Source organism: Miniopterus schreibersii (assembly GCF_964146895.1).
Source record: "Miniopterus schreibersii genome assembly, chromosome: 5".
Taxonomy (NCBI): Eukaryota; Metazoa; Chordata; class Mammalia; order Chiroptera; family Miniopteridae; genus Miniopterus; species Miniopterus schreibersii.
In genome coordinates this window covers 65,126,639-65,152,492 of record NC_138106.1, presented here as the reverse complement: position 1 = coordinate 65,152,492, position 25,854 = coordinate 65,126,639, and the positions used below count along the sequence as shown (strand labels likewise).

General features: G+C 38.5%; 1 protein-coding gene and 1 pseudogene across 4 annotated transcripts in view; one reads left to right on the top strand and one right to left on the bottom strand.

Annotated features, from left to right (window-relative positions):
• Positions 1 to 25,854, bottom strand: part of TMEM45A (transmembrane protein 45A) — a 75,660-nt gene that overhangs the window by 7,300 nt on the left and 42,506 nt on the right. For 2 of the 3 annotated variants that reach the window (XM_081138479.1, XM_081138478.1), the window contains 4 exons: positions 9,974 to 10,168; positions 8,476 to 8,688; positions 7,014 to 7,198; positions 176 to 321 (listed from right to left, as the gene is read on the bottom strand). In XM_081138479.1, the coding sequence (XP_080994605.1) occupies positions 176 to 321; positions 7,014 to 7,198; positions 8,476 to 8,688; positions 9,974 to 10,163 (734 nt within the window). In that variant the 5' untranslated portion in view covers positions 10,164 to 10,168. Of the gene's footprint in view, positions 1 to 175; positions 322 to 7,013; positions 7,199 to 8,475; positions 8,689 to 9,973; positions 10,169 to 14,736; positions 14,887 to 25,854 lie in introns of all 3 variants that reach the window. The other variant, XM_081138480.1, reaches the window with a different exon arrangement.
• On the top strand, positions 15,152 to 15,600 carry LOC308557985 (large ribosomal subunit protein P1 pseudogene; annotated as a pseudogene). The gene has a single exon. The product of its transcript is annotated as a large ribosomal subunit protein P1 pseudogene (transcript).

Genomic DNA, 25,854 nt, shown 5'->3' with positions numbered 1-25,854 from the left:
ATTCATTCTTTCTATTGGAAAATTCTGTGTTTGTAGATAAATTTCTGCTATATTACCCAGTCTGGCGGAATGCTGAGGAATAAAATCTCCCTTTGAACTTTAACTCAGTACTATCAAGTCTTGTTGATATTATACCAAGGAATAGAACTTCCATGAACAAAATTCACTAACTTACCAGGTGACAAAAGCATAAATCACTCCAATGACGATAAAGGTGAATGCATAATGCCAACAAAAGCATATGGTGAGAAACATAATGTTGTCATGATCCAGTAGATCCCATGCAGGACCTCCACTGGGGGGATAAAGGACAAAACCAATCTGCAATTTAAAACAAAAGGCACACATTAAAATAATCAACCACATTTCAAAATGCTTGGTTCCAAGATTAATGGTAACCAAGATAACTCCCATTATCTGAAATGCTACAGAGAAGACATCAGGTTTTATTGCCTGTTTTAGTAATATAAACAGTACCTAGTAGGTCATATTTTGGAAAAAAAAAATTTAAGGACATTTAAAGATTAATTTCAAAATATGAATAGTAATCATCTCTGGGGATTGGTAGACTTTCAGAGAATGTACTTAAGTATCTAAATTGTGCAGTTTCACTTGGTCACTTCAAAATCAGAGTCCAAAACAGGTTTTAAAATAAATAAATGCTCACAGCTATCACTATATTTAATGATAAAAGGCTGAAAGCTTTCCCCTTAAGATCAAGACAAGACAGGGTGTCTGATTTCACCACTTCTATTCAACATTATACTAGATATTCTAGTCAGAACACTTGAGCAAGAAAAATAAATAAATGACATCTAGATTGCAAAGGGAGAAGTAAAATTATCCAATTTCACAGATGACACACACACACATATAAAACCCTAAAGAAAACACCATTAGAGCTAATAAATTAATTCAACATACATGCAGGATACAAAATTAACATACAAAAGTCAGTTGTATTTTCAAACACATGCAATGAGCAAGCCAAAAATTAAATTAAGAAAACAGTTCCACTTGCCATAACATTGAACAGAATAAAATATAGAAATAAATTTCTAAATATTTTTATTGATTTTGAGAGAGAGAGGAAGGGAGAGGGAGAGGGAGAGAGAAACATTGATGTGAGAGCAAAACATCGATTGGCTGCCTTCTGCATGCCCCCCACCAAGAATTGAGCCTGAAACCCAGGCATGTGCCCAGACCAGGAATCAAACCAGCTACCTTTTGGTGCATGGGATGATGCCCAACCAATTGAGCCACATCAGCCAGGGCTAGAAATAAATTTAATAAAGGTGGTGCAATACTTGTACACTGAAAACTATAAAACATTGTTGAAAGAAACCAAAGAAGATCTAAATAAGTGAAAACACATCTCATGTTCATGGACTGGAATATTTAACATTAAGATGGCAATAACTCCCCCAAAAATTCCAATAGCCTTTTCTGCAGAAATGGAAAGCTGATCCTAAAACTCATATGGAATTGCACAGGCATAAAAATAGCCAAAACAACCTTGAAAAAAAAGACACACACAAAAAAGTTGTAAGACTTACACTTACTGATTTCAAAACTTATTACTTCATGACTCTCAATTCTGTTCCATTGGTCTGTGTTTAGCCAGTACCATACTGTTTTGATTACTGTAGCTTTATAGTATACTTTGAAGTCAGGGAGAGTGATGTCTCTGGCTTTGTTCTTTTTTCTCAGGATTGCTTTAGCTATTGGGAGTCTTTTGTGGTTCTACACAAATCTGATGTGGTTTTTTTTGGTTCTATTTCTTTAAAAAATGACATTAGGATTTTGATGGGGAATGCATTAAATCTGTATATTGCTTTGGATTATATGGACATTTTTAACTGTGTTGATTCTTCCAATCCATGAACACGGAATATCTTTCCATTTCATTGTGTCTTTTTCAATCTCTTTTAATAATGCTTTGTTGTTTTTAATATATAGGTCCTTCACATCCTTTGTTAAATTTATTCCTAGGTATTTTATTCTTTTTGTTGCAATTGCAAAAGGAATTGTTTTTTTCCATTTCTTTTTCTGAAATTTCATTGATAACATACAAAAAACAGTGGATTTTTTTACACTGATTTTGTATCCTGCAACTTTACTGTATTTGTTTATTGTTTCTAATAGTTTCTTGGTGGAGTCCGTAGGGCTTTCTATATACAGAATCATGTCATCTACAAAATGTGACACTTTTACTTCTTTATTCCCAATTTGGATGCCTATTATTTCTCTTGTCTGATTGCTCTGCTTAGGACTTCCAGAACTAAGTTGAGTAAGAGTGGTGAGAGAGGGCATCCTTGTTTTGCTCCTGATTTTAGAGGAGAGCTTTCGGTTTTTCACCATTGAGTATGATATTGGCTGAGGGTTTATCATATATGGCCTTTATTATACTGATGTACTTTCCTTTTATACCAATTTTATTGAGTGTTTTAATCATAAATGGGTGTTGTATCTTATCAAATGCTTTTTCTGCATCTGTTGATAAGATCATATGATTTTTATCCTTTATTTGTTAATGTGTTGTATTACATTGATCTATTTGCATATGTTGAACCATCCTTGTGTCTCTGGAATGAACCCCACTTGATCGTGATGTATTATTTTTTTAATATATTGTTGTATTTTATTTGCTAGTATTTTGTTTAGGATTTTTGAATTTGTATTCACCAGAGATATTGGCCTGTAGTTTTCTTTTTTTGTGTTATCTTTGCCAGGTTTTGGTATCAGGGTTATGTTGTCCTCACAAAATGTGTTAGGAAGTATTACCTCTTCTTCAATTTTTTGGAAGAGTTTGAGGAGGATAGATATCAACTCTCCTTTGAATCTTTGGTAGAATTCACTAGTGAAGCCATCTGGTCCTGGACTTTTACTTTTGGGGAGGGTTTTGTTTTCTTTCAAAGGGAAAGCCTTCTTTTTTTTTTTTTAAATCCTCACCAGAGGATATATTTTTATTGATTTTAGAGAGAGAGGAAGTGAGAGGGAGAAAGAGAGAAACATAGATGTGAGAGAGAAACATTGATTGGTTGCCTCACTTATGCACCCCAACCAGGGATTGAACCCACAACCTAGGTATGTGACCTAACTGGAAATTGAACCTGGGACCCTTCTGTGTACGGGATGACCCTCCAACCAACTGAGACACACCAACCAGGACCTCTTGGAGAGGTTTTTGATGGTTGTTAAAATTTCCTCACTGTTGAACAGTCTATTTAGATTTTCCATTATTTTATGATTCAGTCTAGGAAGGTTATACATTTCTAGGAACTTACCCATTTCTTTTAGGTTATTGAATTTGGTGCCTTATAGTCGTCTATAATATTCTAGTATGGTCCTTTGTATACCTATGATGCCTGTAGTAACTTCTCTTTCATTTCTGGTTTTGCTTATATGGGTCTTATGGTTCCAAGAGTCTAGGTGTATATTTTCTCTAATCTACCTGTACATTGTTTATGCACTAGTTTAAGCACATATGGAGAAGTAGCAAGAGAAAAATATAGTGAAAAGAAAATCACTATGTAGGATTATTAGCTTAAGAGACAGTTTTGGCCATAAACATTCATATATCACTGCAACAAAACATGGACACATAATAAATTTACCTAAGTCCCCAGACTTTTTTTTCACTTTCAGAGGAATCTCATGATGGGGAGAGGTAGTGTGGCTAAACCTTCACTTCCTGCCAGTGTGTGTTTGCATTGGTGTTAAATGTTCCTTTTTCCTTAAGGCTTCATGCGTTATTTGGTCTGGCCACCAGGCAAAAAAAGAAACTAGTCTAGACACACAGATAAGTAGAAAAAATTTTAAATAATCACAGGTTGATGCCCAAAGACCTCAACCTCATAGCTCTTCCTCAGAAAAGTTTTAGGAGAAGAAAACATTATTTCTCTGCCAAAGGGGCAACTTTAAACCAATAGACTCTCAGTTGTGACAGCCCACATCTTCCTTCCTCAGATCTTTAACTAATTATTAATCATTAATGTACACTAATCAGTTTAATTAATTCTGCTTTTATCTTTATTATTCTTTTCTTCAACTATCTTTAAATTTCCCATTTTGATCTTTAACAAACTTGAGGTAGTAAATATATGTAGAACCCTGAACCCAAAAAGACAGAATATACTTTCTTTTCAAATACATGGAACATTTGCTGCCACTGACATTGGGCTATGTCCCAAAGGAAGTCTCAACACATTTCAAAGAGAACACATCCTCTGACTGAAAGCAATTAATTAAATTGGAAGTGAATATGCCCTAGCCAGTTTGGCTCCGTGGTTAGAGTGTTGGCCTGCAGACTGAACGGTCCCGGGTTCAGTTGCAGGCTCGATCCCGGCCCTGGCAACTAGTTGATGTGTCTCTCTCACATCATGTTTCTCTCTCTCCCTTCTACTCTCTCTTAAAAAACAATGGACAAAAATATCCTCAGGTGAGGATTAAAAATAAAAATAAAAAAATTAATTGGAAGTGAATAATAAGAAGAAAAAGGATATTTTTGGAAACTTAAAAGTACACTCCTAAATAACTCATATATAAAAAAGGAAAGCACATGCAAAAATGCAACATTCAAAATTGCCCAAGAGTGAAAACTACCACACATCAAATCTTAAGGGAGGTAACTACAGCAGTGTGTAGAGGAAAATCTATAGCCTTAAGTGTATTTGTCTAAGAACACAAAAGATTGAAAACAAATGAGCATTCAACTAAAAAAAAAGAGAAGCAGAATACAGACTAATAACATTAAAGCAAAAAATGAAAGTAAGGAGAAATTGACAAACCCATAACTATAATACAAATACTTTAAAAGACTTCAATCAAAAGTGAGGTATCAATGGGTTGAAGGGATTGAGAAGCACAGACTGGTATTTACAAAATAGTCATGGGGGTGTAAAGCACAGCATAGGCAATGTAGTCAATAATATTGTAATAACTATGTATGGTGCCAGGTGGGTACTGGAAATATTGGGGGGAACACTTTGTAAAGCAAATTATTTTCCAACTACTATGCTATAAACCTGAAACTAATACAAAATAATACTGAATGTCAACTGTAATTGAAAAAATTAAAAAGGAATATAGAATGTATAAACAACACAATTAAAGAGTTACAAAAGCCTGGCTTCATTCCTCACTTTAAAAGGACTTCTTTTAGTTTAGTTCCACTGGAACCAACCAACCAACCATCACTGTGTGCTCTAGCCCCGGAGCCCACAGGCCTACAGGCCAGAGCTTCTCCCGCTCTGCAGTTCTGTTCTGCATCTGGCCCACAAGGGGGCTTGCCCTGTTTTTGTTCATACTATTTAACTGCAGCTAGGCATTTTTAATTTTTTTATTTTTTGTTTGTTTATTTTCTTCTTTTAATTTCTTTTTTATTTTTATAAGTAGTTTTGATATTTTATCTGTCATTGTTATATGTTTGGAACAGAGGAGATACACTGAAATGTAAAGTCACTGTGTCATCTTGACCGGAAGTTATCTCTTCAAAAATGTTTTAAATTCAAGATTCCAAAATGGTGGCAGATTGAGTAGAAGCTACACTGACACTCTCCCAGGACCAAACTGGAATTACAACTAAAATATGGAAAAAACATCCTGAATAATCAACTGCAACTGAAGACTAGCTGGAGAGCACCCTCATAACCAAGGAGGAGAAGTGGAGACGGCAGAGAGACTGCCTTCAGGTGGCACCAACACACAGAAGAGGGCAGAGCCAAGAGCTTCTTAGAGGAGGGAAGCGATAACTGGACATGACTCCAGCAGTCCACTCTACTTTGGCATTTATTATGAGAGTTAAATAAATCTCCTTATTTTTTGTCATTAAAAAAGTTTTAAATTTATCTTTATTTGTCAATAGGTAATAATACATACACACGGTAAAACATCCCAACCAGGAGATATAGAATGCATAATGATGTTTCATATTCCATTCTATTTATGTTCTCAGAAGATGACAAATAATCTAAAAAAAAACAACTTCTCTATGTAAATTGACCAATTATTAATTTTATCACATTATAGGACATTTGTTACTTTTCCTATATCATTTTTTCTTCAAAGTGACTCTGAAATGTAGCCCCTCTTTACTGGCCTCTGCTCCAACAGCCTTTCTACTCCTCACATGCTTAAATACACATCTTTCCTATCTTCTGTTTTGACCATGATGTTCCTCTCCCCCTTGCCTGCCAAAGCTTCTTCTCATTCCTCTTGTGAAATTCAAGTTCCTGAAATAACCTCATGGTCCCAAACCCCTGCTCTCTCGTGACTAAAAATCACTTCTAAGGAGTCTTTCCTGATTAAACTACAGTTACTTTTCATCCCAGACTTTCTTTACATATGTATATAGATATTGGATTATGATTTCCCATTTTCCGTAAAATGTCTGTTCACTGATCAGAATATAATTTTTCAACAACACATGAAGGTTAGGGATTTGATGGAGTAAAACGGAAAGAACCTGGGATTTGGGGTCACACACCCACATTTAAATTCTGCTTCCATTATTTTGTGATACTGGGAAAGTAACTTGGTCTCTTTGAGTTTTCCTTATCAGAACATGCTGAGAATGATAATATCTAACTTACAAGTCATTGTAAGGACATAATGAAACAATATGTGCGTGAAGGCCTGTATAGTTGCTGGCCCTTAGTTGTTTCTCAATAAATAGTAGTTTCCTCCATTTCCTGCCTTTCATATTTTTCTCAAGCTTACTATCCATTAGGTTGTAAGTTGCTTTAGCGTCAGGAACTACTTCCAACTAAAAGCACCAGCTCAGAGTTCCTACACAGTGGATAGTCAGGTGGGTGATGCAGAGGGGCACACCCCACTCCATTCCCCACTGCTGTCGTTGCTCCCACCAGGGTTGCTCTTGGAGGCCCACATTCTCGCTACAGCAGCACATCAGGAGGAAGTCTCTTGTTTCTAGGGCAACATGCCCCACCAAACAAAGAGAGGAGGTTATAGGTGGAGACACCACATATTGTTAGCTGGAGGCCCCAACTCACCTGCCAGAACCAGCTCCCCTGAAGCAGGATAAAGCTCATGAGCAGAAGCTCCACGGTTACATTGGAGCGTATGAAGAGCTCCATGAAGGCAACCAGGCCTCCCAAAAAGATGACCAAGACCAGCAGCTGGTGAACAAAGACGTCCAGAATTTCCCGGCCATGGGTGTGGTTGTAGAAAATAAAAGCTGACAGAAAGGGGAAAAATAGTTTGTATTTTTAAATGAAACCAGTTTCTCTTCCCATCCCGTCTCTCCACAGAATTTTACACGTACACACATTTGTTCAAAATATCTGGTGCCCACTGCTTCCCAGCTTCCCACAGTAATGACATTTTAGGAGTCATCGCCACGTCTTTAGAATGGAATTTTTGAAATCTAACACTCTTTTCCCTTCCCCAGCCTTTATTCTCTCCTCCCACACAGCATGATGCTTTCAACTAACTGTGTCTCAAAGCATCTTCAGCACAGGAAGATGAACAATAACTGTGATGAGTGTGGAGAGCAGGAGTTAGGGTGACTGCACAGATGAGTGAGACAAAGCCTCAAGTTAAGGAATTCAGTCTGTTGGAGGAAGCAAATATATACATAAATCACGAGATGCTTTGGAAGCTCCCAAGAAGTAGTAGCTAACTACATTTCTTAATCTCATGGAAAGATTACAGCTTCATCATCTCTTTTCATTTAGATGAAGGAGAAAAGGTGTTTCTTAAAAATATCGTAACACCCTGAGATGATAAGACTCAGGTTGTTGGTGCCCATCTTTTATCTAGCCCTTGTTCTCAAAGAAGGGTTAACCAAAGTCCTTTATCTTCACATGTGGCAGGCAAGGTGGACAGTTAGGAAATGACTGCCTCTTGATAATTTGGGATTTTTTAGTTCCACAATCAATATGTTCATTATAAATAACAATAAATGAAAACAGATCACTAAACACTTCTTTTCAGTGTTTCCCCGTACAGCAACAGGAGGCCAACTGAAAAAAATGTTCTTCATTTATCTCTCAAAAACAGGACTTCATATTTTTATGTGACTGAGTTTTTTTGGAGTAACTATATCAATATAAAAAAGACTAGTTAGGTGGTGGAAGCTACTCTGCTGTGTCTCCTCAAGCAGGATATTCATGTTTCACTACTCTGAGCTCAGTTTCACTTTTAAAAATAGAAATCATGATAATCTCCAGGATAACCCAGGGATAAATAATCGTGGCAGGTGATTCTTTAAGACAGATGTGAAATGTGAATAAAGCACTTTTAGTGATTGTGCTTGTTCAGTTTTACTAAATGAGTCAGTAGGGAGGGAAAATCTTTGGCATCCTACCTAGGGCATCAAATAGTTCACCATGGCCCAAATTGGTAACCCATGGGCCAAGGCTGCACCAAGACACTACAGGAATATTATTACAAAGAGCTAGACAAATGTCCAATAGTAGTAAAAGGTACAGCAAAATACTCACTCATACTTACCCTCCACAAATAAGGCATTGGACATCATTAACTTGCTTAAAGAGGTAGGAAGTGAACTGATGGTGGAACACAGGATGTTTGTCACGCCCAGCAGTCCAAAGAAGAAATACATGGTAGTGTGATGCCAGCCCAGGAGCTGGATCCACCGGCCTTCTTTATAGTTATACAAGGACAGGTGGGGCCCTCCAACAATAAACTGTTCCCCAAGCATACCTGTAGAAGAATATATTAAAGTTTTAGTAACTCTCTTCATAACTTTACCAAGAAAGCGGGAAGATGCAGGAGGAGTAGCCCACTGCTTAGTCCAATCTAGTGTTCTTTTATGGCATTAATTCTTATTTCTGGGATGTTCCCTAGTAGCTGAGCAGTGGTGGTTTAGGCTTGTTTTAGAGGTTCAAATATTGGTTTGGATAATCACTTTTAATCAAAGACAATCAATTCAGTCAAACAGCTATTTCAGACCTTTAAAGCTGAAGATTTAGTTCTACTTAGTTTCATGATCAGCTCCACTAATGATCTTAATTCCTACTTTACTATAATGACTAAATAAATCCTGAATGATTTGGGGTTTGGATTTGTAAGATCAGTCCCACAGAGGCTGATTACTTCTTTCTACATGCTCTGTCTCTGGGTAGCTGCCACAAAGTAGGGAGTCGTGGTTGGTTCAGTATAAAAATGCTAGAGCTCAGCTTTTTCCCAATTAAGGGTAACTGAGAAAGCACAGACAGACATAGTATATAGTCTGGTCAGCTACACACAGTTAAACTTTCTTGAAAACGCTGCCTTTTTTGTTAATCTATAGAATTTGGCACAGAAATTTCTCTCTTGGGAAATGGCTGTTCTGTAATGTGATGGCCATAGCAAAGACCCATGGCCATGAATTAAACATGAAGAAATCCAAAGGAAATTTGGAAGTTTAGCCCTTCATAAGGGAGAGACTGAAGTGAAATGCTAAAAACACAGGGCATTTTTACAGAATCTTATAGTCAATGGAAAGGCCTTAGAAGTCGTTGTACCTAACTCCCTCTTCAATTTAGAAAGCACACAAAAGGGATGAGTGCATGAGGCAAGTCTTCTTCAGCCTAACTCTCTGTACAGCTTATTATCAGTGATTATTATTGAAGTTTTCCCATAATCTCTTGATTATTTTGATATCATTTTGAAAAATGGTTCTGATGAAATTTACTCTTTCAGGCATCAGAATACTTGGTATAAAATTATTTCAGAGGCTCCAGCTAATTGTATAAAGGAAATTAACCCTGAGTGGGCAGGTAAGTTAATTAGCATGACTAACTCATTAAGGAATAAACCTTTGTATGAATATGATATATCACCTTCTAACAATTATATAAGGTAGAAATTATAATTAGAATATATGTTCAGAGATATTTTAAAGTAAAAATTCTTTTTAGCAATTTCTTGACTTGATATTAAATCTTCTCTTTGCATGTGAAAATATCCAAAAGGAGAAAACAGAATACAGAAATAGTCCACTTACCAATTAAAGCCATGCAGATTACTACAATTCCCTCCACAATATCGATTCGATGGAATAATGCTTTGGAACCAAGATAGGAAGTCCGCTTGTGCTTTCTGTAGGCATACTTCAGAACGCACTTCAGAGTCCACCAAATACCCATGATGAAGAAGAAAGTTCCGGGGAGGGCATGACCTTTGAAACTCCCCATGACTACTGAGATAAGAACATACAGAAGATGAAAACATTTTATTTCCAGAACTTAGCCAAAACATCGCTTGTTCCCTGTCTTCTGATGATTATGGATATGCCACTGATTCAGAGGAAATGATAAAATGATATTACTGTCAACAGTAGTAGATCCATTACAATATCAATAATACCAGTAAGAAGAAAAAGTCTCGGTCTTTGAACACTTACCTTGTTCTAGGCCTTCTGCCAAGTGTTTTGCCTGAGATCTCTAACCTAATTTTTACAACATAGCCATGAATGAGAGATTAAATCCCATTTTCAATTGGGATACAGGTTTAGAGAAGTTAAAAGACTTACCCAAATCTCACAACTATTAAGCAAAAATTTCATTGTTTTTAACAGGGATTCCAAAAGAATTTCTTAAGCATATTTGAAGGAAAGTAATATGAAAATTTTACTTTTATGTCTAAAACTTGAAATGATATAAAATTGCCTACAAATTTTTTTAAGTAGGTCATTTCGAAGTATCAAGAATCAAATGTGTGGAAGAAACTATTAGTGCACATCAAATATCTGTGAGTTCCTCCACAGACTTTTCCTAGCCTGTCCTCCAGTTCAATCAGAACCATGTTTCTAGTTGTGGTCAACAGACTGGGGCATTTATCATCTTCAGCCTGAGTCACTTAAGAGCCTACATGACTCCTTTAACACTCTTCCCCTGTCTTGCCAACCTTGACATGGCATGTCTGCAACATAGAGGATGGTTCACCAGCCTATGTCAGATTTTGTGCAACCCTTGGTTGTGCCAGGTTATTGAAATTTTGAGGCTTAACAGGTTAACCCAGATAGATACCAAGGCAAATCAATTGTAAGTTCTGTTTACACAGTTGCTGCATGTTGGAGCAATAATAAACAGAATATCCTCCATCCTTGGTCAGTGCTATAGAAAATCAGTCTTGAATTATGTAAGTTTTGAATTATGTGAGCAGCCCTTTGTTCAAATGTATGACACAATCAATGGAATAATGAAGAGAGAGTTCAGAATCACCCTGTAGATCTTATCATAAAAGGGGACTTCGGTGTTCCCCTGGCCCAGCAGAGTTTTTTATCTCCATGGGTGGGTATTGAACTTCTCAATTCAGGGAAGACCCTTTTGGGTTACTTCCACATCTCTCTGACACAACTGTGATGTTTCAAGGGGGACTGTGAAACTGACTCAGATGATAATATTCTCTTAAATATCTACTCAAGACCCCAGATTTCAGCACACCCTGAATCCTGCGAACCATCCAAGAGACTCAATAGATCACACAGTGCTGAGTGCAGGTTCTTCTCCTAACTCTGAATTGAATTAGTGGTATGGTTTGGGGCATGTCCTTAATCTCTTTGAGCCTTAGTTCTTAATTAATCAAAGAAAATGTGGCCTAGATAATACCTGGAGTTCCTTCCTGCTCTAACATTCTGTGATTCAGTATCCTAACTACCATCTTCATCATAGTGTTACTTTGAGTTCTCCCGTTTGTCTTGGTTTAGGCAACCCTATGGAACATGTGGGATTAAAAAATACATTCAGACCGTAAATTATTTGAAGGCTTCTGGGGAAAAAATTGATGTTTTAAGGAGCCTTAAGGGGACCCACTTCCAGGAATTTATCCTAAAAATATAACTGGAAATGCAGGCACCAAATTAAATGTAATATAGATGTCTAAAATTGGGAGAAAGATTAAATAAACTTTGTAGCCACTAAAAATAAAGTTTTCAAGTAACTTATATAACAGGGGATATACTTACTAAAAAGAATAGGATTTTTTAAAAACTGAGAAGGGGCTTTGGGTTCAGACTGACTAGGTATGAATAGCAACTTTATCATTCATTGGCTACATGACTTTGGGCAAGTCATTTAACCTCTAAGTGCCCCAGTTTTCTCTTCTGTAAAATGGGACAAATAACAGTATCCACCTAGTAAAATTAAAATGAGTTACTCCAAAGTAACTAACCCACAGTACTTATTAAACAAGCTCATGTTGTTCTCAACCCACCTCAGATTACCAAAGTAAAACAGAAGTAAGCCCAGGTGAAAATTTTTATTTGGATACTAACTGCTGAAGAGCAAGAAGCATCCATATAATTCTCTTGGCCGTTATTCATGTACAATCTATAACGTTTCTCCTGCTGTTGTCTTAGAGGGTTACTGGAATCTTCTGCGGCTGTTTAATTTCTTGACTGCAATGAGAGAATAGGTCCCTTGAAAGCAGGGACCATAAACCCATTCTTTCTGCTCCCCCATTGGGCCTGGATAGTGCCTTATACGCTACAAAGTTCTAAATGAACAAGAGTAACTAGGCCCTTCTTATAATACAGGGTCATTTACTTAAAAATATCTCAACTGTGATGTCTCAAAGTGCATTCATACTCAACATACCCCAAAACTGAACTGGTCATAGTATCCACTCACCCACTGGCAGAAAATAGTTTTTCCCCAGTTAGCTATTTTGGTTAACACCACCATTCACTCACTTGTTCAAATTCAAAATATGAAAATTACCCTAGACTCCACCTATATCCCTGAAAACTAATTAGTTATTGAGACCTATTGCCTCTACTTCCTTACCCTCCCCTGCCCCAAATTTGACTGACTTCCCTTAGCCTCTTCAATTGAATCCTCCCTGATGACCCAGACAGGAGAGCATCCCTCTTATACCTTATCAGAATACCCAGTTCTCACTTTAATGAATTTTTAGTGTGATAAGTCATTAAAGGCCTGTCCTTGTCATCAGCCTCTGTGTTCATTACTGCACTGTAAGAGCCTATGTAGCAAGTAACGGGGACCTCTCAGAGGGTGGGAGTTCCACTTTTTGAGGCTCCAGGTATATTAAAAAAGAAAGAAAATGCCAAAAGAGAGTTACAAAAATTGTGGTTGTTTTTAAACCACAAGGCACTTAGAGGTGAAATGACTTGCCCAAAGTCATGTAGCTAATGAATGATAAAGTTGCGATTCATACCTAGATTTAACTCATAAACACTTTCGACACACACATAAAATATATGGCTAATGTTGAAAATAACATGAAAAATTAAATTTGGAGCCGTTCCTAAATGTGAAAACTGTAGGCTAAAGAATCTCCCTAAACCACCTTCAAGACCTGCTAACAGGTTCCTGCTGCCCCAAGGGCTGAGCAAACCAGTATAGTTCAGCAGGGCCATTGGGATGTGATAGGGAGCCAATGGGGATGTAAGTAGTTGAAGGCTTTTAAAGAGGGATAGGAAGTGATCGGAGTAAGGGGGAAAGTGAGTCCCTCCCTGTTCCTACTTCAGTTACAAAACTTCTGTATCTTTAGCCTTTTCACCTAAAACAATCTGATGGTTCCAATCATTTTCTGCTTAAATGACCTAAACAGAACGAAGTGAAAGCAGGCTTGCTCTATCTGCCTGACCCAAAAAACCCAGTTGCTCCCAGTGGCACCTCAAATGACATTCATTTTTACTTCATTTTCAATGTGGAAAGAAAAAGTTGCCCAAGTCCTCAAATATCACTTCAATGTCATCTCCTAGATGACACCATTACCCATAGATCTTTTTTTTTTGGTCCCCTGCTTAATGTTCCCCACAGGCACAATTTATTACTTGTAAAAGCCAAGCACTCCAGAGTTTGATTAGATCTTAATCCAAATAACAGACACATCCCCCTTGGAAAGAGAACACAGGGCTTTCCTCACCCGCAAAGCAGAACATACCTGCCAGCCAGCCAGCAGAAACCCCCAGGGAAAATCACCAGGCAAGGAAACAAAAAGGTCCTTTTTCAACATCCTCCCTGCCTGATCTCACCACTTATAACCTCACAAAGGGAAAGTGGTTCACCCAGACCTACAAGGATGCAAAATTCAATCACTGGCTTCCAACTTCAGTTCATTCTAAAAATTCATTCTCCTTCCCCGTCCAAAAACCTCTCTGCTCCTAATGACACCAAAATCACCCTCTGGGTTAAAGACGTGATACAACTCTTGATATCCATATTGGCCCCTTTTTTACTGACTGCCCTCCTCCAACACACACACACACACACACACACACACTCACGCACACATACTCATTCAGTACCCAAAAGGGAAATATTTTAAAAACTCCAGCACTTAAAGATAATATTGGGTAGATCCCAAAATCTACATTGGGTGTTAGGTGTTAATTCTCAGTGTTACAGTCACATAAAACACAGACCAGGCCTGTGCACGAAAGGGGAAAGTAACCCAGAGGAAAATATTCTACAGTATCCTTGGTGGCATCTCAACCAAATAGCTAACTCTAATAGAAAATAAATACCATAGAAGAAAACTTAAACCAAAGTTTCACTTTGAGCCGCCACTAAAATGAAGTATTTCTAAATCTTAATTGACTCATATTTTAAGACACATTTGTAAATTCCAATACACTAAACCAATTTGAACTATTTCTTGAGCTTCCCTTTACTATTTGCCTTAACATTCAAAGTAAAGCATATACAAGCATATGTAGTTTTAAATTTTTTTGATTCTCTAGGATTTCGTACTAGCACTTTCCCAAATTTCGTTTTGAAAATTTTTTTAAACTATCCTTACCTTCACACTTTCCTCAATGCCAAGTTCAACTCAGTTCTCTTCTTCCCAGAATTTATAATGGTTCCAGTCTCAAGAAGGAAAAGCAGGCACTGACTGATCTCAATCTAAAACTCTTCTTCCTTGGAGACTAAACCAATGTGCTCATATCTCCTAGAATGAAGTCGAGCAGATGAGCCTTCAGGATGTCACAATTCTGCATAAATGTGAACCTAGAGACCACACCCTTTTGAGCATCATACCTTTCTGTCTAAACTTGTACCATAGAGTGTTTCCCAATGGGACTCACCTTGTTACCCCTCCCACATGACCACTAGCTTCAGGCATGTACTACCTGCTGTGAGAACTGAAGCCAGTGGGGCATGCGTGATCTTTGCTATCTCTCTTCCAGGCCATCAGGATGAACATATGGCCCTTGTCCCCAGCTGCCGGTAAGGTGCTCGGTTCTTCCGAGGAAGCTAAGGCCGCGTTGGGGTGAGGCCCTCACTTCACCTGGCGACTAGCACCACTCCGGGCAGCGCCCGCCCACTACTCGCCCACACCATGGCCTCGGTCTCAGAGCTCGCCTGTATCTACTCGGCCCTTATCCTGCATAACGAAGAGGTGACAGTGACAGAGGATAAGATCAGTGTCCTCATTAAAGCAGCTGGTGTAAACGTTGAACCTTCCTGGCCAGGCTTGTTTGCAAAGGCTCTGGCCAAGGTCGACATCGGGAGCCTCATCTGCAAGGTAGGGGCTGGTGGACCTGCCCCAGCAGGAGGCCCTGCCCCCTCCACCGCTGCTGCCCCAGCTGAGCAGAGAGTGGAAGCAAAGAAAGAAGAGTCGGAGGAGTCTGATGATGACACGGGCTTTGGTCTTTTTGACTAAACCTTTTGTAACACATTCAATAAAAGGCTGATCTGTGTTGCAAAAAAAAAAAAAAAAAAAAAAGATGAACATATGACAAAGGGAATGGTTATGGCAGCTGTAATGTAATAGAGCCTGTTGGACAAGTCCTATAAAGACAATCCATTTCCTAACATATGGCCTCAAACAAGACATTGCCACAGGTGCCAGGGCTGGAGTCATGACCAAAACCAAAGTTATAGGAATAACAAAAAATGATGGAAAAAATTGCGATAGGTCAATAATGAAGTTCGCTAGCTTCCAAGGAATATGCAATCTGGTAGAGAGATAAGTGCATAAAACATTCTAATCCAATGTGAGGCTTGCACAAAGTGAAATGGAAACAAGGAAAAGGCGACAGTCTGACTCTAGAGAGCTGGCAGCTGTTATCCTGTCTATACCCTAGTCTTATTTTTCCTCTCATTGTAAACCTTTGGTGAGCAAGGGCAATATCCCCCATAATGCCTTGCACCTAGTTAGCACTCAAAAAATAGCCAGTGAATGATGAGCTCCTGCATGGACTCAACCTCCCTGAAACTCTGACTTAGGTGGCAACCAGTATCAGAAACAGCTGCAGTGGTTAAATGCAGATTCCTGGGCTCCACTTCAGATCTACCAAATCCATCAGCAGGGGGAGGCCCAGGAGTCTAAATTTCAATAAGCACTCGCCAGTTGATTTTTATGTGTTCTTGAGTTTTGAAAACCAAAGGCTTAGAGTATATGAAAACAGGCAGAGTGATGCTATGACAGAAAAATTTAAATGTGACCTCCCCACTGCCATACCCCAGAGGCCATTTGTCAGCTGTCAGTGTCATAAACCCTGGCACCTGATGAGTTTGCTCATATTGGATGGAGGCGGGTGGCTCAATAGCTGCTCCTGAGGCCAGAATAATAATCTGACTGTCACAAGACAATAATCATTCTAGAGTGCTGCCATTCTAGTTATTTTATCATATATTAAGATTCTATTTTGTCTTGATCTCTTCTATACCCCGGCATTTTATTCCCACACCCCTCTCAATCTTTAAATAACAAAAACATCCATGTGTCATGGACAATTCTTAGCCAAACATCCAGAATGACAAACAGAACTGTAAACTTGAAAATATGATGTATGGTGAGGTAATCTTAAGATTTATGTCTTAAGGAAAAAACAAACCAAAACACAAATAGAAAGTAAGAACAAATGTTATGTTGCATCACCTGCCTGTAACCAACTCTTTAACGTAAACAGAAGCGTGGGCTGTTTCTGTGAGTAATGCAGACCTGAGATGTGAAGAAAGCCAGCGTTCATTGAGCATCTGGTATGTGCTAATACCTTTTCAGTTATCCTCTCTTTGAGACAACTCAAGGAAGTATTATTTCCACCACACACATGTGAATACTGAGACGTCGGGAGATTTACTAATGTACTCTAAGTCACAGAGTTAGTATAGACTAGAGCTAAGATCCCAAATTCCTTATATATCTGATTCCAAATCTCATACTATCCCCCTAGATAAGGGAAGACACTAGAAAAGGTCTGTGAGTAGCCCATCAATTTCCATCAATCACCTTTAAGTGGGTTAAACACTGTAGGGAAAGGGCTTCTCCTTCTGGGATTTTCTACCATTGAGCTGCTGGCACATGTGAAGGAGGTGAAACTTTTCTTTCCCACCTACTGTAGTCAAAGTCAGAGAGCACAGGGCTGCCAACAAAAGGGAAAGCTGGGCTGACTTGTCTGCGAGGACTTCATTTGACAAAGGTCTAGATGCTAGAGATGAGTATAAGTGATGTGGTAAGAACCTAAAAGTTTGTAGTTTCCTTATATAGATCTTGTACCTATTTTGTTAAACTTATACCTAAGTACCTCTTTTCTCCCCTTTTCTTTTTTTGGGGGAGGTGCTAATATAGCGGTATGTTTTTCATTTCAAATTCCGACTATTCGTTGCTGGTACACAGGAGAGCGGTTGACTTTTCTCTAGTAATCTTGCATCCTGCAACCCTGCTAGAATAGCTTATTGGCACCAGTAGGGCTTTTTGTTGTTGATTCCTTGGGATGTTCTGCAGACAATTATGTTATCTGCAGACAAGGACAGTTTTATTTCTTCCTTCTCTATTTGTATACTTTGTATTTCCTTTTCTTACCTTCCTGCATTAGCTAGGACTTCTAGTATAATGTTGAATAGGAGTGGTTAAAGGAGACGCGTTTGCCTTGTTCCCAGTCTTAAGGGGAAAGCATCTAGTTTCTTACCATTGAGTACAATGTTAGCGGTAGGTTTGAGGTAGTTATTCTTTACCAAACTGAGGAAGTTTCATTCTCTTTCTAGTTTGCTGCTTTTCAAGTGTTTTCAAATTTCTTTTAAAACAAAACCTAGGAAGGTGGTTTAGAACCAAATAATAGAGAACCTTAAATGCCAGGTTAAGAAGCTTAAGCTTTATTCTACAGACAATACAATAAGAAGAGGCTGAACGTTTTGAGCAAAGAAGGGATATTACAGAGATGTGCATCAGAGCCCTTAAAACCATCCCATAATACAAAAATCTAGTTTCCATTCAAAGATGTCCTGAAAAGGGGACTCCTCTAACTACCTTAGCAACCCGTTCTGGTGACATACAAACGTCACTCTCTGTTAGCCTTATAGCAAACTCCAATCCCTTTGAGGTCCCGGGGAAGGTGCAGAACACTCATCAGTCTTGATAAACGGCTCCCTCAAAGACATGGGCCCCAAACTCAACCCAGTATTCTGCTCCCCACTCTCTGCCCGGAGGAGAAATCTGTGTGACTGTGGATAGCCAAAATGCAGTAACCACACCTGAATCAACAGTGTTGACACACGCATTTACATCACACCTTCCAGCAGGGCAGCGCTGTTCTCAGGAGCTCTATTGACAGTGACATCTGGATGAATCCTTGTCATATCTACAGAGGGCTTCTGTAGCCCAGTTCTCATGGCCTTGGCTGATTCACCTCTTTACCCACTTCCCTGCATCCTGCTCTTCCCTTCCTTTTCTCTCTTCTGCCTGCCACAACCCATTCTCAGAAGGCAGCAGAGATGTATCAGGATCCTAAGCAAACTGCTTCCAAGAGCACAAGGATCATCTTGGGAAAGAAAGACACTTCTGGATCAAGTTCCAAATTCAGGCTTGGCTTGGATATCTGTGTGCGGAAGGGTGGTTGATAGAAGATAATCATTAGAAGCCCAAAGAACCAAAAATAAGGGGAAAGGAAACGATTTTCCAGGTAGGGCTAATAACTCTCTGGTTTCTGAAGCTCATAGGCTTACAAACTACACAAGCATCCAGTTCTCCCCACCCTTCAGCTTCATGTTGCCCCCTGGTGGATGTCTTTTCCCCAGCAGGCTACCCCATGAAATGTATTCTAATGTGATTTTCCTCTGAAAACCTATTCTTGTTCTCCACTTCCTCCTGCCACCAACACACACATAAATTTGATTTTATATGAATCCTTTCCCCTTGGGGAAGGCTCAGATGTGGGGCCAGGGTTAGGGTCTCCACATTTTTCCCACTGTATCCATCTAACACACACACCCAGCCTTGGCAATGACCCAGAATAACTAATCATTGAGCCCCCTCCCTATGTCAGAAGGGACAATGGGAGATGCCAGAGAAAGGAAGTCATTTCTTACCTATGGATATCTGTGATTCCCTGGAAAGTGTTTTTGGGAAATTTCTGGCTTGTTGAGAGGAAATCCAATTTTCTTAGGAATAAGTGCCTCTAAGATTATTCATATACGTATGGGAATGACAATGAGTGCTCTTGGCTGCCTGTTCTACCATTCATTCCCTCATTCCTCTAACTATCCATCCATATTTTCAACAAATATTTATTAAACAACTATGATGTGCCAGGAACAGTCTATCCACTGGGGACATGAGATCAAATCAGAATTCTTATTTTAACCAGATCTCCAGGTGATTCATAAGCACATTCAAGTTTGAGAAACACTGGTTGAGGGCAGAATTTCTCAACAGTGCTATTGACATCTCAGGCCCGAGAATTCTTTGCTGTGTTGGGCTGTCCTGTGCCAAGATGTTTAGCAACATCTCTGGTCTCCACGTACTAGATTCTGGCGGCACTGTTTTCAAGTCGTAGTGATCAAAAATATCTACAGATATTAATTAATGTCCCAAGGGGCAAAATCACATTTCCTTCCCCATTAAGAAGTACTGGTTTAGTGAAATGCAAATCAAAACCACAATGAAATACCACCTCCCACCTGTTAAAATGGCTATCATCAACAAGACAAGAAATCACAAGTGCTAGAGAAGTTGTGGAGAAAAAGAAACCATCATTCACTGCTGGTGGGATTGTAAATTGGTACAGTCACTATGGAAAACAGTATGGAGGTTCCTCAAAAATTTTAGAATAGAGTTACCATATGACCCAGCAATCCCTCTTCTGGGTATCTACCCGAAAAATTTGAAAACATTTATTCATAAAAATATATGTACCCCTGTGTTCATTGCAGCACTATTCATAGTGGCCAAGACATGGAATCAACCAGTGTCCTTCCATACATGATTGGAAAAGATGTGGTACATATATATAATGAAATACTACTCAGACCTAAGAAAAGATGAAAGACTGTCATTTACAACACATGGATGGATCTTGAGAATATCATGCTAAGTGAAATAAGTCAGGTGGAAAAAGCCAAGAACCATATGATGTTGTGCATATGTGGGATATAAAACTGAAAGCAACAAATGAACAAACAAACAAACAAACACCCACAGACACAGACAACAGCAGGGTGGTTACCAGAGGGTGAGGGGGTGGAGGGAGGTAGAATAGGATAAAGGGGGTCAAATATATGGTGGCAGAGAAAACTTGACTTTGGGTAGTGAACACACAATGACAGGCAATGTATTATAGAATTGTATACTCGAAACCTATATAACTTTTTATTTTAATTACTTTTTATTAAAATATAACATGCATGCAGAAAACTCTAATAAATTAAATATTACCAGAAAACCAAAATTTCTCCTTGAGATCTCTCCTAGTTACCAATACTTCTTACCAAATTAAGTATCCTGATTTTTATTTTTATATATTAGTTTTACCCAGTTTTGAACTTAATATGTATTTTTGTAGGAATTTTTTAATATATGCTTTATATATTTCATGTAAATGTTTGTGAGAATACATCTCATTGCATGTAGTTTATTTTGATTGCTATATAGCATTCAATTCTGTGAAACCTATATAACTTTATTAACCAATGTCATCCCAATAAATTTAATAAATGTTTTAAAAGTACTGGTTTAGAAGGCCCTTGGTCAAATTCCCTTAACATAAAAAGAATTTCTTCTTTTCTTTTGGGAAAAAGGGAAATGTAACAAATTTAGCTGTTAACTATTGTATGAAAGTAGGTCCAACCAAGATTATGTGCACCTTTTTCAGAAAGATAATGAACACATTATTGTAACTAATAGAACAAACAAAACATCATTTGGAAAAATAATGTTTGCAAATTTCCCATGGTCTTTTACATTAAGATCTTTCAAGTTTGTGGTTTCATTTCATATTACTACTGAGGACAAAGAGGGGCTGGGCATTAAATATGGCATACATGAAGTCAAGCACTTATTATTGGATGTCATCACTGCCAATTACATTTGTCCTAGGTGCAGTCATATAAAGGTCTATCTAGAATATCTCCCCATTTTGAAAAAGATGGCCAATGTGGACATAAGGCTCTGTGCCCACTATCAAACAGTGGAAATGAAGGCAAGGGGGGAACGTCATGTTCCAATCTAGCTTATGAAAGAATAAATCACATAAGCAGAGGCTGAAACAGTAGGGTGATAGCTGAACACTGTGCAATTTTGACTGGAGTAGAGGAGGAATCATCAGCAGAATAACTCTTTAGTCTCTCAGACTCTTGGTGTTAGGAAATTTATGTCTCATTTGTTTATTGTAACTGTTATTTTTTAATATGTTTTTATTGATTTGAGAGAGAGAGGAAGGGAGAAGGAGAGAGAGATAGAAACATTGATGAGAGAGAAACATCAACATTGATAGGCTGCCTCTTTCATGTCCTGTTAGAAATCGAACCCTCGACCTGAGCATGTGCCCTAACCAGGAATGGAACCAGTGACCTCTTGGCTCATGGGTTGACACTCAACCACTGAGTTCCACTGACTGGGCAGTAATTGTTATTTTTTTTAAGCCCAATCTAAGAAATAATGATTCCTGACTTTGGACAGTACCTATGACAAATAAAGAAAGAAACAAGATAATTTTAGCTACTGATAAAATAACTCAAGACAATGTGAGAGATAGCAAGCTCAGCCTAGGGGAGTGGGGACAGTGGTTCCACATTGGAAGTGCTGAGCCGGGCTGAGCTACGCTGAGCTGAGCCAAAGTATCAAGGCTATGTCCCTGCCTCTGTGAAATGGATGAGGCCATCGGCCCAGCCCTGCCTGTGAATGCATCAGTGGTACTGGTTTCATTTCAAAGAGGCAGCTAAGCTTGAGACAATGTCCATAGTCAGTAAGTGGTAGAAAGCAGAAGAGGAACCCAAATATCTGGGGTACTGGTGGGCATTGTTCTTTCTACAATACCAAATACCCCTGCTTTAGTGCCCTGTTGCTGCTCTAACAAATTACCATGAAAGTACAACACAAATTTAATAACTTACAGTTCTGAAGGTCAGAAGTCTGAAATGGATATCCCTGGAGTAAAACCAAGGTGTTAGCAGGGTAATTCTCCCTCTAGAGGCTCTGGGGGAGAACCCATTTCCTTGCCTTTTCTAACTTCTAAAGACTTCTTGCATTCCTTGGCTCGCCTTCCACCATCCTCAAGGTCAGCAGCACAGTATCTTCCCCTCTCTCTCTCTGATACTAACCCCCTTCTTCTGTTGTCACAGGTCCTTCTTCTGACTCTGGTCCTCCTGTCTCCCTCTTATAAGGACCAGGACCCTTGTAATTACATTGGGTCAATTCAAATAATCCAGAGTAATCTTCCCATCCCAAAATCTTTAACTTAATCAAATCTCCAAAATCCCTTTTACCATGTGAAGGAAACCAGGATATCTCACACTAAGATACGCCTCTTTGAAAAAGACAAGTACCACATGATCTCACTCATATGTGGAATATAATGAACAAAATAAACTGATGAACAAAAGAGATCCAGAGACACAGAAGCATGGAACAGACTGAAGGATCTCAGAAGGGAGGTGGGGGAGTGGGTGGGGAGAGATTAATCAAAGAACTTATATGCATATGTGCATAACCTAGGGACACAGACATTGGTATGAGGAAGGCTTGGGGGTGGGGTGGATGTGGGATGGAGGGGATCAATGGAGAAAAAGGGGGGACATCTGTAATACTTTCAACAATAAAGATAAATTCAAAATAAAACAAAATATACGTCTTTGATATAAAAATTACTTTGAGCCCGGCCGGACGTGGCTCAGCGGTTGAGCATCGACCTAGGATCCAGGCGATCAGGGTTCAATTCCCAGTCAGGGCACATGCCCGGGTTGCGGGCTCGATCAATGACTTTCTCATCATTGATGTTTCTATCTCTCTCTCTCCCTCTCCTTTCCTCTCTCTGAAATCAATAAAGATATATTTTTTAAAAAAGTTATTTTGAGCTGAAGGCAATTAAGCAGCAGCAAATGCAAGGAAAAGCTATCTATACCCTCCCCTTTTTGCCGAGGGCAGGATATAAATTCTTTTTTCACCAGAAATAGATTCTTAGCTCAGAGATGACACCAGAGGAATCTGCAAACAAACTTTATTTCATTAGCTCCCTCCCATATGTTTACTTTCCCATAGTTTGCCGCCTAAAACTGCTTTCAGTCTCCTACAAATGTGTTGTTCTTTGCTGAAGATGCTCTATAAACTAGAATTCTAAGCCACCATCTTGACTTACTTTTCACTGAGGTTTTCCCCTCTGTGATGTGCAGTGCATGCATTAATAAACTGTTTTTCTCAGCGTGAAGGTCCCTCAAAAAATTAAAAATGGAACTGCCTTATGATCCAGTGAAACTACTTCTGGGAATATAGCCAAGGAAACCCAGAACACTAATTTGAAAAGATATATGCACCCCCATGTTTACTGCAGTGTTATTTACAATAGCCAAGATGTGAAAGCAACCCAAGTGCTCGTCAATAGACTAGTGGTTACAAAAGCTGTGGTACATAAAAAATAATGAAATCTTACTGTTTGTGACAGCTTGGATATAATACAAGGTATTATGCTAAGAGAAATAAGTCAGACAAAGACAAATACCACGTGATATCACTTATATGTGGGATCTAAAGAACAAAATAAATGAACAAACAAAACGGACTTACAGACACAGAGAACAGACTGATGGATACCACGGGGAGGGGTGTTGGGGAGCGGGGTGAAAAAGGGTGATGGGATTAAGAAGTACTAATTGGTTGTTACAGAATAGTCATGGGGACGTGAGATAAAGCTTTGGGAATATAGTCAATAATATTGTAATAACTCTGTGTGGTGCCAGGTGGGCACTTGAATTATCTGAGGGAACACTTTGTAACCTACATGAATGTCTATCGCTGTGCTGTATACCTGAAACTAATACAAAACAGTGTTAACTGCAAAGTTAAATCAAAAAATAAAATAATAAAAAAATGTTTTTAAAAACTTCCATGCATGTATGGAGAGTCTCTTTATGTGCACTGACACATAAGTATTCTATTTTTTTACTGAACTGGAATTAATATATTAGATTTTCCTTTCATCGTTAATTGTCTATTGTTACATGTTTATATTAACTACTTTTTTAAATTATAAAAGTAATACATGCAAATAGATTAAGTAAACGTGTAAGAGAACACACAGAAAAGTAAAAGACCTCTCAATAAATAAATAAATAAATAAATAAATAAATAAATAAAACTGTTTTCCTTTGTTAATCTGTCTTTTTGTTAAAGAGTCTCAGCTAAAAGTCTAAACGGGTCAAGTTTTGCCTCCCCAGGTTCTGCAGACACAGATGAGCTGGGATGCCCTACCAGCTCCAGAGCCGGCAGATGGGATCCTGGGAAAACAGACAGAAAGCCAGCGATATGTAAGAATTCTTACCAAAGTCAGCAATCCCAGATCTCCATTTGCAGAGCCCAGCCAAGAAAGGAAGGTAAAAATTTTTCTTTCCCTTTCCTTCCAAAGTTACTTTCCAAATGTTTTTCCAAAAAAACATTTGTAAAACTTAGTTCTTTAAATTGTGACTCTGTGGATTTGGTTTGGAGATACATACAGCCTCTCAGAAATTGTCATTGTTTTCTTGTCTCTTTTGTGTATTTGCCATAAGGAAGCCATAAAGGGCCTTTGACGGCTCTCCTTTCTTTATTTTGTTTGTGCTGGGAAACTTTCCAGTATAACCCATCAGGTAACACAGATCACCGGGTCTGTGATTTAAGGCATCTCTGTGAAAGGACAGAGCTTCTTTACCACCTGTAACTATGAAGGTCTTTACTTTCTTAGAGTATCTTTGGGAGAAATTTTGGACCTTGAGATTACTGCATCTTTTGTATGCTTTTGGGGACACCTCTTGTGTCCACAGTTAAGCTATAAAGGCTTATTTTATTGGTTTTAAGCTATAGAAAGGCTTATCCATTAAAATGGATATACCTTTAAAGATTTGGACTTTTGTATCTAAAAGGAGTTTCTTAGAGAGCTCATATTCTACACAAGTGTCCTACTGGTACCTAGAAATTAGCTTTAACAAGGCCCTAAGAACATACATTAAAGCTGTTCTCATGCTGTAACCAGACCCCATCAGCTCCAGGCCTTCCTTTATTTTAGGCCCCCATCGAAAAAAATAAAAAAATTCATTGAACTGTCTTATACTTAGGAAAATAATATCATAAATAGTAATTGCTTTAAATTTATAACAAAAATAAACATGCCCCTGAATTCCTTCTTTTATAAAAACAACCTACATTCTTTCATTGTCCCAGAGATGGCATCGAGTAAACCTCACTCCACTAGTTCCCTCCCATGTATTTACCTTCCCCCAATGTGCCGCCCTTGGAAGCCTAAAACTGCTTTCCTACAAATTGGCTGTTCTTTACCAAGGATGTTATATAAGCTGGAACTCTAAGCCTCTGCTTTGAGTTCCTTTTTGTTGAGGTTTCCCCTACCTGATGTGTGCTGCAAGTGTTAAAAAACTGTTTCTCTTGTTAATTTGTCTATTTGTGTAGAGTCCCAGCTATAACATGGATAGAGGTCAAATTTTACCTTCCCTACAC